Source organism: Rosa rugosa, chromosome 5 (assembly GCF_958449725.1).
Source record: "Rosa rugosa chromosome 5, drRosRugo1.1, whole genome shotgun sequence".
NCBI lineage: Eukaryota > Viridiplantae > Streptophyta > Magnoliopsida > Rosales > Rosaceae > Rosa > Rosa rugosa.
The window spans coordinates 49934839-49946405 of NC_084824.1; the positions used below are offsets into that span (position 1 = coordinate 49934839).

Genomic DNA, 11567 nt, shown 5'->3' on the forward strand with positions numbered 1-11567 from the left:
ATAGATAAGAAGTGAATCATGCATCATGAGGATCTTGATCTTGATGTTCATCTACCAGTCAAATTAACGATGCACGATCTCTATGTTCATCTACCCACCAAACCATGCATGCATGTCTACCTAACTAATCGATTCGTTTACAAAGTTCCCATGCATGAACATCCAGATCATTAACTATCTCTCAAGTTTTGCAGTTTACAGCATTACTTTCTACATCAACATTTTTCATAGGGCCAGCCCTGAGGGTGCAGCCTGAGGCGGCCATCGACCTCCCGTAATTCAGTGGTAATTGATTTTTTTGACCTCCCTGTTTGGGATTGTTTCGCTTTTAAAAAAATAAGTTTTTGTTCAAAATTTTAGATTTTATTGTGTTTGGTAAATAAATAAAAAGCAGCTTTAATTGAAAGTTATAGGTCACTGGCAGCAGATTTTAAAAGCAGCCTAGAAGTTGTTTTTAGAAGCTGCTGTGGATCAAAACTCTGCAGTTGTTTTATGTACTGACAACACTTTTAAAAATATTATTTACCAAACACAAAACTATTTTAAATCACAGCTGATTATTCTCACAACACAGTAGTAGCAGTTTTTTTTTAAAAGTCACAGCAATCCCAAACTAGCCCTAAGTCACCCAAGATCAAGCCCAGATGACTTAATTATATATTTTGTCTTTTTATTCCCTAGTTTTTTTTGTTATTAAATCATTTTCCTTTTTTTTTATTTTATATTTTGTTTTTTTCCTCTAGTCTAATGGTCTTTTTTGGTATTAAATTTTGTCCTTCTTTTTCTCACTGCTACTAATGTTCTTTTGAGAAATGTTTTTTTTTTGGGTGATTCTAGTCATATCTTCAAATTTTCTATTTGGACCTCTCAACTTTTTTGAAAATTTTGAAATCCTCTTTTACCCCTGAATAAAAAAACTTCCAAATACATACAATCCTCACTCAACTACCCAATGAATTTACCTTGCCTTCCACCACTGCAACTCTCTCGACTTTGGCATTGGTGTCAACTACACTAATGAAAAATATTTCTCCACATTAGAATCGTACTATTCTAGCCTGCTCTTCCCAACTTTATCAATTTACTCTCATCTGTACCCAGAAAGGAAAAAAAAAACGCCGGTTAACAAACCAAAAATCCATTGAAACAAGAGCAACGTGCTTAGACTTTAAAACATGAGGCAAACAACTAGTCTGCCAAAATCATGTATAAACACCAGTAATTAATTGGGAATAGTTCATAATCATATCATGAATGTTAATTATCCTACCTACAATACGTGAACAAGAGAAAGAAAGTTTATCAATATCAATTAAAATAGAAGGGCAAATGAACAAGAATATCTCTCTTTGCAACGTTGCAGTGGTGATGCGAGGTCTTGGCGAGATCGGAACTTCATGCCTTAGAGAAAAGGAAGAGAGTAAGAAAGAGAGAAAGGGAGTAAAGATGGAAATTTGATGACAAATATTTTGAGAGGATGTCCAAATAGCAAATTTGGAGGTCTGAATAGACTCACCTTTTTTTTTTTTTTTTTGGATTCTTTTGGTATTAAACACCTTAGTTCCTTTTTTTTCATTGCTACTAATGTATTGGGTTCAGTTTATTTTAGAAAAAGAAAATTCTTATGAATGTTTGCCTCTGGCATCCAAAACCTTGATTTTACATCAACATATCTGGCACTTTGTACAACATAACTCACATGGTCCACTATTAATTGAATATGTACTAAGAATTAGGTTGCTGTTATTTCATTGTAGCCACACATACTCACATAGCATTTTGTAACGTAACCCGGGGTCCATTAGTTACTGAATTCCATAGTGACAATTTTGTAGCCGCACTAATTAGCAAGGAAAAATAGAGAACAAAAGACTTATGTTCATTCAGTCCTATATATATATGTTCTCTCAATCTCCCCTTCCCCAAAGTTCATAGTCAATCCTCTTCATTTCATTTCACGTCTTACCTTGAAAGTTTTCATAATGAGCCACAAAGTTGCTAGTTCTAGTCCTCAAAATGTTGCAGTCTTAGTTTTTCCATTCGCCTCCCATCCCGGCTCTCTTCTCCGATTTGTACGTTCGATTTCAACTGTGGCCCCAGACATGCAGTTCACCTTCTTCAACACATCTAGATCAAATAGCTCCCTCTTCTCGAGTTCCGGCAAAAAGGGTTGTGATAATGTAAAGCCATACAACGTATGGGATGGCTTGCCAGATGACTACATACCCCTCTCCAGAAATCCGCTGGAGCAAATTGAGTTGTTCCTTGACAATGCACTTGGTAACTTCGAGAAGGCAATCAAAGAGGTGGAGGCTGAAACAGGACACAAGTTCGGCTGCTTGATTTCAGATGCATTCCTCTGGTTTGCCGGTGACATAGCGGAAAAGATGCACGTCTCTTGGGTGCCCTTATGGATCTGTGGACAACTTTCGCTGCTTGTTCATATTGAGACTGATATAATTAGAGAAAAAGTGGGAGCTCTTGGTAAGGATGTATTGTTTTTTTATTACTTTGCTAATGTCAAAAATACATCAATAAATATATAGAACAATTTTTATCACTAATGTGTTCTTTTAATTTATGTGTACACAGGACAAGAAGACAAAACTGTGGACTTCCTTCCGGGATTCTCAGATCAGTTTCGAGCATGTGACTTACCCAAGGAAGCTGTATTTGGAGACATAGAATCCCCATTTACAAAATTGTTTTATAAAATGGGACAGAAGCTGCCACAAGCAACTGTGGTTGTCATCAACTCTATTGAAAATATGGACTTCACAGTTACTGAGGAGCTGAAGAAAAGACTCCAGAAGTTGCTCCTTGTTGGGCCACTACATCTTGTTCGGCCAGTACCATCAGTTATATCAGATGATGAGGAGGAAGAGAAAGATGTCTGCTTACAGTGGTTGGACAACCACCGGCCTGCGTCAGTAGCATACATTAGCTTTGGAAGTCTGGGGGCACTGCCGCCCATGGAGGTAGCAGCATTAGCTGAGGCATTAGAGGAAGGTGGATTCCCCTTTCTTTGGTCATTTAGGGGAAATCAAGAGGACTTTCCACAAGGATTTATCGAAAGAACAAACAGGTTATCCATAGGAAAAGTAGTTCCATGGGCGAACCAAGAACAAATCCTAAATCATACCTCGATAGGAGTGCATGTAACACATTGCGGTTGGAATTCAATTTTAGAGAGTGTAACTTGTAGTGTTCCTCTGATTGGGAGGCCTGTTTTTGCTGACCAACACATAAATATGCGGAGCGTTGAAGTTGTATGGAAGATCGGTGTGAGAATTGAGGGAGGCGTTTTCACTAAAAGTGGAGCAGTCAAGGCATTGGAACAAGTTTTATCGCTTGAACAAGGAAAAGAAATGAGACATAGAGTTGGAGTCCTTAAGCAGCTTGCTCAAGAGGCTGTTGGACCAAATGGGCGTTCAGCTCAAGACTTGAAAGCCTTGGTAGAGATCATCAAAACTTGATGATGACCAAGTCAACTCTGGTTTGTATCCTTCCTATGTATGTCTTGATCTTCAAATGGGTGAAAGAATAACAAGAATGTCATGATATAGCGAGCTCATGATCTAATGTAAAAAGAATGGTAAGCTGGGTATTCTTAATTTTCTTTTTAGATAATTTCTTTTGTTTTAGCATTGAGAGTCTTGCTTTCTTGTGTATTGGTGTTAATTTTGTTTTTTTTGCAAAGGACGAGATATTGTTTATCCACTATTCTTCAACATCGGTCCTTTGGTTTTGAAGGGGTAAGAGTATGTCCTCCCCTCATGCTTGTATCTTCATTTATTTAATAAAATATTACCTCGCTTTGTCGAGTTTTTATTCAATAAAAAAAAAACGTTAATTTCAACTATTGATAAGGGGTAGACCATCTATGACTGTATTTTTCCAAAATCTTATACGTACAAAAATAATCTTAGTAACCATGTTGTATTCCATCAATAATTTATTCGCTAAATTCTATTTGTTGAAATTCATGGTGAAACATAAAAAAAAGTAGAAGAAAGTAGAAAATCAGAAAACCAATGAAGAAGACAATGTACCTCGCCGTTGAAGGTTAAGTATGAACCCGTTGCTTCGACCTCGCCAAAGGAGGAGGAGTAGAAGCTGGTCCAATTCAGGCCTTGTCTCCTCCTTGTTCTGCTTTCTCTTTTTTTTTGGGTAAAATGGGGGCCGAAGGCCCATAAGAAAAGACAAAAATTATTGTCCCCCAATAGACATTTATTGGGGGCCAATAAATGTTTTGAATTGATGTAATCTCCTCGTTTTTTTCCTTAATCAAAGTTTTAGTTGTCAAACCACTGCAAGTGGCCTAGTGGTTCTTGGCTTCTTGCCTAGTTGGGTGTGCTCCCCAACCTAGGTTCGAACCCTGAAGCTGTCAAAGTGGCCAGGCACTGTGCTGCAATGCACAGTTAGAGCATTTCACATGCGCCGAAGGGGTTTATCTTGGGCCTAGGAAGCCTTTGGGTTCCCTTTGACAAAGTCAAAAAAAGTTTTAGTTGTCTAATTTTAGGCGGCGGAAAGGTTTATTGGGGGGGGGTTGGGAATAAAAGTTTATTGGGGGGCAATACACCTTTCCGGCGACCTATGAGATCTCTGACAATCTTTTTGGGGACCTCCGGCGAGGTATTATAAACTTTTATTACCCCCAATAAATATCTATTGGGGGACAATAAATGTCTATTGGGAAACAATAAACCTCTCCGGCGACCTTTGAGATCTCTGACGACCTCTTTGGAAACCTCCGGCTAGGTTTTCAGAGAAGTCCGGTGGCCGGCGGTCAGTGACCACCGGATTATGACGACCGTGATCCGAGTCCGGTCGCTAGTGACCGGACTCCGGTGAAGTCTCCTATGGCTTCTCTCACTTCCATTCTCTCTCTCTCTCTCTCTCTATCTATCTAACAAAATAGTCTTAAAAAAACAAAAAAACAAAAAAACTTAATTGGTTATTAGGAAAGGCCCGAAGGTAGTAGGAGAAAGAACTCAAAGAAGTGAAGAAAGAAACTTGTAGTTTCCTTCGGTGCAAGGAATGAATGGAATTTTGAACTATTTATAGAAGTAAAAATTTGAAATGTTATTGTAAACATTTTGAACATTTGGTAAATAGAATTTAAATATAGTAATTGATAGTTGTAAGTTAGTTATTGATTGGACATTTACCTAAGTTTTCATATTCGTATGAAAAAGAATATATATATTGCAATGTTGAAACTATGACACATGCAGGCGCAACAGAAATGGCAAGGCTTTCAAAGAGTACGGAGGCAACCAAGGTTCGAACCTTGATGCCCCCAATTTATTTTTTTGATTGAAATTGTAATTGGAATCACGTGGTGGGGTCGCCAAGTCAACTACAAATGGGAGATAACTTGCGAAGTTTCTGAAAAGCTTCGAGAAAATCACAAATCTCGTTTATTTCGGGAAATTTCAAAAAATTTTGACGAAATTCTCTTAGTATGTAAGATGATTTTATTCTTCCATGTGGAGGCAACCTTGTACATTTAAAAAAAATATATTAATAAGTTTTTAACAAAAAATAAATGTAACAAGTACATAATTAATAAATGCGTAATAGTCAACTAATTATATTCAAGAACACAATCGTAATTAATTAATGGGTATTTGGTGCTATGGCTCGAAGGAGGCTCGGTAGGAAGTGCTGCACTCATAGTTAGATGAAATTGATCGGTGTCGGGCTTGGATGCGATTTCCCGAGGCACTAGGTCATCGTCATGAGGCTCAGTCTTTATCTTCCATGTGTGACGTTGGCTCTTTGGTGATTCAACCCGGTTGGGTGCGGATCTACTGGAGGTTTTCACCTTTCGTGATTCTAGTGGTGATGGGGTTTTGGTTTGGCGACAAAGGGTCCTAGTTTCACAGCGGCAGCGGAGGAGATGGCAGAGGACGGCTATGTTGCTGTGGTACGATGGTCTGTGCTGAGGGAACAAAGTTGGGCCTGGTTTCGGGCCAATTTTGTTGAGTTATGGGTTGGGATCTTCTTATTGGGTTCCACTGGGCTACGAGTCTTTTAGTTGGTTTTTTTTTTTTTTTTTTGGTTTTTTTTTTCAATTGTTTATTTACAACAATTTCGTACCTTGTTAAGGAAAGCTATGCACTTTCGTGCACTTATGTCTTTTATTTTTAGACTTGCTATTTATTATGTCTTTTCATAGTTCATAGACTTGCTTTACAATAAGTGAGCATGGATGTTCTTTAATGAGTGGTACTAGATATATATACCACTTTTTCTTATTTTCTCTCTGTATTCAAGGCAGTGGAAAGGTATGTAATGTACTACTCTAACTTGAGTTTCTAATGAGAAATCGTTTTGAGTTTATTCAAAAAAAATTATATTCGAGAACACAATCGTAATTAATTACAAAATATTATAGCTCATACCAACAACCACTACTTCAAGTCTTCAATCAATTAACCAAAATTTTGATTGAATTTGAAATCACAAGTTCTTGTTTAATTTTCTTTTCACGTCGTCAAGGTTCATAAAAAAAATATAAAATAAAAGTAATCACTCTGAAATTCTCAAATTGGCATATCTCCCTCTACACATAACTTAGAATGTTGATTCTGATGTGAAATTCACACTCCCCATTTTACAGTCTACACTCTATATATATATATATATATACTGAGGCGTTCCAAAGAGGACGTCCGCACTTTCGTTAAAGTGCGGACGTCCTCTTTGGAACCTGCCTGTGTATATATATATATATATACACTCCATGTTATTTTTTTTAGTAACTTAAATTTTATCTTTAGTAACATATATATTTTGTCTTTTTATAAGAATTTCAACCTAAAATGGAAAATGAGAGTGTGGATTGCAATTTAACGGGTGTGAATGTAGATTATTTTCTCCAATAATATTTTTTTTAATATAAATGAAATGACTATTTTGTTCATGTCCATATCACCAAAAAAGTACCTTGTAGATGTTGCGTAAGTAATTTAACACAAATTTGAAGTAGGAAATTATAGAGCAATAATAGTTCTAAGAGCATCTTTAGCAATGCTAGCCATTTTTTAGTCAAATTTTAGCCAAAGTAGTTAAAAAGTCATTTTAGCTAGCCACTTTAGAAATGCGTCTACATCAGTGCTTTCTATTTTAGCTAGTTTTGAATTTATATTATTTTTTAAATGAATATTAAATAGTTTAACTGTATTTATAAATTACATAAAATAACTTAAAAGTAATGTTTTAAATTATAGAGAGCCTCATCTCGCTCTCTATATTTAGGAGCAAAATAGCTAAAAGTTATAATGGAAAGTCACTTAGGAGTCTGGTGCAGCTGGTAAAATAGATAAACAGCTAAACATGCTCTCCAAAATAGAGAGTTTGCTAAAGATGCTCTAATACCGATAGAATTCTTTTAAAAGGTTTGACCAAATATCCAGTTAATTACTAGTGTAGGCACGGGATGAAATCATCTGTCCCCAATAACCCTATCCCAACCCTGTCACTACTCTTATATCGTGACACCTGTCTATTAACTTAATAGAGGTTAACACCGTTAAGTCTATTACTTTTCAGCTTTTTTTTCTTGATAAAATAAATAAAACTCATTGATTATTGTTTGACTCCAACTCTTCCTCGTCCCTATCCATCCGTATTCTTCTTCTTTTCTTCTTTCTCTACACCTCTGCAACAAACGCAACACCCTTTGTTCCATCACTCGAACAACCTTGCTGTGGATTCTAAGTTTTAATCCAATTGGTAACCCATCCCAATTTGTGTTCGTCATCTATTAAGGAGGAAGTTGATTGCGATGGGAGGAAACTGATAAAGTGATTTAATGCGACGAAGAGGAGGATGCACTACAGAGATGCGTTGTGGCAAAAACAAGAAGAATATAGAATTTTGGTTGGCTAGTGGTTGCAATGGAGGTATTTATTCAAATGTCAGGAGTTTTTAAAGATGAATAATTACAGACTGAAATAGCCAAAATGATTTGAAGAAGAGCCAAAACCTGATTTCTTTTGTAATCTCTAAATTCGATTTACTGGAAATATAGTTTTGGCTATTCCATTAGGAAGACCTAGCATCCTGATCCACACCATCAGTCGCCGCAACAACCACCGAAACCACCATAGCCACCGTAACTCCCACAACTAAAACCTTAACCAAGAAAAGCTCTGCAAAGCCAACTTTAGCCTCCTCATCTCGGGCCACGAAGCAGAGCCAACAAGGCAAAGAAGAGGATGAAGAAGAAGAAGAAAACAACGTCGCTGAAGAAGGCTCTCTGGCCAGAATGGCTTGATGGCTAGATCTGGGCTTGAATCAATAGAAAGACAGAGAAAAGGAGAAAAATTTTATTTAAATTTTATTACTTATTTTTTTATTGAGAGCTAACAGAATTAGTATGATGTTAGGTTAATGATGATGTGTCAAATTTTCATTCGTGGGATAGAGTTGGGATAGGGTTATTAGGGACAGGTGATTTCATCCCGTGTAGGCACCGTTGAGATTTTCTCCAATCATTATTTTGGTAATAAATGAGGCATAGCCTAATGGAATGGGTTGGTCATATCAGCATGTCTTTAGCCTTATGGTTCAATTTGAGAGATTCTTAGGTAGAGCAAATGTACCACATGGCTAGTAGGGATCAATGAACATGTAGGGGGTGTTTTGAGTATTTCATTTTAATAAGTAAAGATAAATTCGGAACACACTTAAAGTTTTCTGAGTTTTGATTGGGCTGCCCACCACCAAGTGGTACGTTTACCCCATATCAGAATTTCTCAGTTCAATCATGGTACGTGGGATGTATTGTTTAATTGATGGAAAGAATGTATGGATTTAGTTGAGCTGTTCTAGATAGAACATCCTCATATTCATAATCTGACTTGTCATTATTGTGCAATCTCATTCAGCTTAATTCAACGATCTAAACCATCCATTCTTTTGATTTTTATGTAGGAATCGCGTCTATAAAAAGTCAGACAAATCCATAATCATTTAGTTGTTGGAAATATGTAAATAAATGTAGTCCATTAAATAAAATTTGAGTGGACATAATGCGAATCAAATATTTCAACGTTTGTCGATTTGTCTAACTCTTTTTTATGATTTATATGTATATATACAACTAGAGAATGAATGACCTAGATTATTTAACTACATATGCTAAAAATATGATGGTTTTCAAATTTAAGCATGTGCTTTTTAAAACATTATTCTGAGAGGATAACAACATCCACACTTCCCACCAACACTAATGGGCAAAGGAACATTCAATTGTACAGGTCATACCTTGGACGCCAAAAGGAACAAACTTAACATATAGTTGCACCTCGTAATTTTGGTTGGTAAGCCATAAGGCACAGAAGATTACAACGAGGTTTCTGAAAACAATCGAAGTTATGGCATGTACGTGGTTGGCCAGAGGGGGAGTGATGGAGGACCAGCGGCCGGTCCAATATTCTGATTACGACCCAAGTGTAAATATCGATAATATTCTCAGTATCTTCTTTTCCGATATCTTGTTTCAGTACATTTTCAATGAATCCCATAAGTTTTATCTAAAATGTTCTCTGCACAATTGGCATGGATGAAACAGAAGCTAATGACTGTACAAAACAGGATTATGGAAGCTAATGAATCCGAAAGGACCATTAATTGACCCACACATACAGATTTAGCCGTGTTCAAACAAAACTAATCCATAAATGGGATTCCAAGAGTTCTTCCTTTTGAACCCCTTCTCAATTACATCTGATCTCTTAATTTCTCTATCACTGAATTCAGGATTAAAAATTCTTGAAACTGGCATGCAGGTATAAATCACCTAGCACAAATGATCACAGATAATGTAACAAGGCAAACAGTAAACCAATACTGCTCTTGGTCTAGTCTTGCATAGATCAGCCTTTTATCCTTCACAAGCTCAGCATCCCCATAACATTACTACTACCAGTCAACAACTCCCACACGCTCAACCTCAACCCCTCCTACACACACAGAAGAATCAAGCTAATATTACTGTCAAGTTAAAGCCTATATAAATTAATCCAAATCAAATAACAATACTAATAAGTAAAAATAAAATGAACTCCAATTACTAGTAGGATAAACTCTGCAGAGCGAACTTAAAACATACACGAATGCGACTAAAAAGAACCAATCCGAACTGATTTTTAGTAAAAAGAACCGAGCCGAACTGATCAGTTCAGTGCTGTTGGGTTTGGTTTTTCGGACTTTCAGGTATTTTTTTGCCAGGCCTAGGTAAACCATCTCTAACAGTTTCCTAACAAAAAAAAAATCTCTATTTTTTTAATCTAACAACAACTAGTCATCTTTGAATTAAGGACATCCCGAAATTTCTATTATGAAGGGATCAAAGACTTATGCTACTAGATGATTACTTGATTAGGAAAAAGAAGAATCTCTAGGTTGAGAAATCAAAGATATATAACGTCCTCTTTGAACTTGAATTATATATATAGGTCAGTTCTAGAGAGAACCCTCAAATTCATAATTTAAGGACGTTTACTATTTTTCACCATTGTGCAACCTAATTCAACTATCTGAACTATTCATTCTTCAAATTCATATGTAAGAACTATTTCCACAAAAAGTCAACAAAATCTATAATCATTCGGTTGTTGAAAACATGTAAATAAATGTAGTCAGTTATATAAAATTGGAATGGAAATGGTTCTAATCAAATAGTTAAACATTTTCCAATTAGGCTAATTTTTTTTTAGAATTCATATGTATTTATGTAACTAGAGATTAGAGAATAGCAAATTACTCATAAGTGTCAATTTAAAACTTATATTATCAATAAAGACACCGTATGTTTTTAACCCTCATAAAGCCACCAAAATATAAGAAATATTAATATTTACAAAAATACCACCACATTTTTATTTATTTTTTATTTACGAAAATACCACTACATCCAAATAACAATTGTCATTAAGTTGAAAAGCTACTATCGACAAACAAAAAAACTATTGTCGAACAACCAAAAAGCTTTTTTCAATGCTGAAAGATTACTGTCATTCTTTATAAAAGTTATTGTTATTCACTGAAAAAGTCACTACAATCATTCGAAAACCTATAGTTCTACACCAAAAAACTATTGCCGACAAACTAAAATGTTACTATCTGTAATACCCCGGAAAATCCAAATTAAATTCCATGGATTTTTAGAAATGATTTCACGATAGTAGGAGCGAGTACGAAGCTTGGAGAAGTTGTGGAATTAGTTCGAACGATTTTATTTTCGAAAACGAACGTTTTTAGGGGGTCAACAAAGTTGACTTTTTATACGTTCAAAATTTGGGAAAACTTCCTTCATGAAAGTTGTAGAGCTCGTCGATACGAGTTCGTGGACATGTGGAACGCATTATTCGGAGTTCGTATGATTAAGTTATGAATTTTTGAAATTTGGGAATTTTCTATAAATAGAGAAATTTTCCGAATTCTTTCATTAAGGACGAAAAAATGTAAATTTTGCATTTTGGCCCCCGGTTTCCTCCGTTCTCTCTCCTCCCTACGCAGCCGACCCGACTGACCCGACCCGGACCCATCTC

At 36.0% G+C, this 11567-nt stretch overlaps 1 protein-coding gene across 1 annotated transcript; it reads left to right on the plus strand.

The window, feature by feature from the left end:
- The first annotated feature begins 1860 nt into the window (after window positions 1-1860).
- Window positions 1861-3824, plus strand: LOC133710265 (anthocyanidin 3-O-galactosyltransferase F3GT1-like). Its single transcript, XM_062136293.1, has 2 exons — window positions 1861-2484; window positions 2593-3824. The coding sequence occupies exons 1-2, from the start codon at window positions 1983-1985 to the stop codon at window positions 3474-3476; spliced, it is 1386 nt and encodes a 461-aa protein (XP_061992277.1). The 5' UTR covers window positions 1861-1982; the 3' UTR covers window positions 3477-3824.
- Window positions 3825-11567: the final 7743 nt, after the last annotated feature.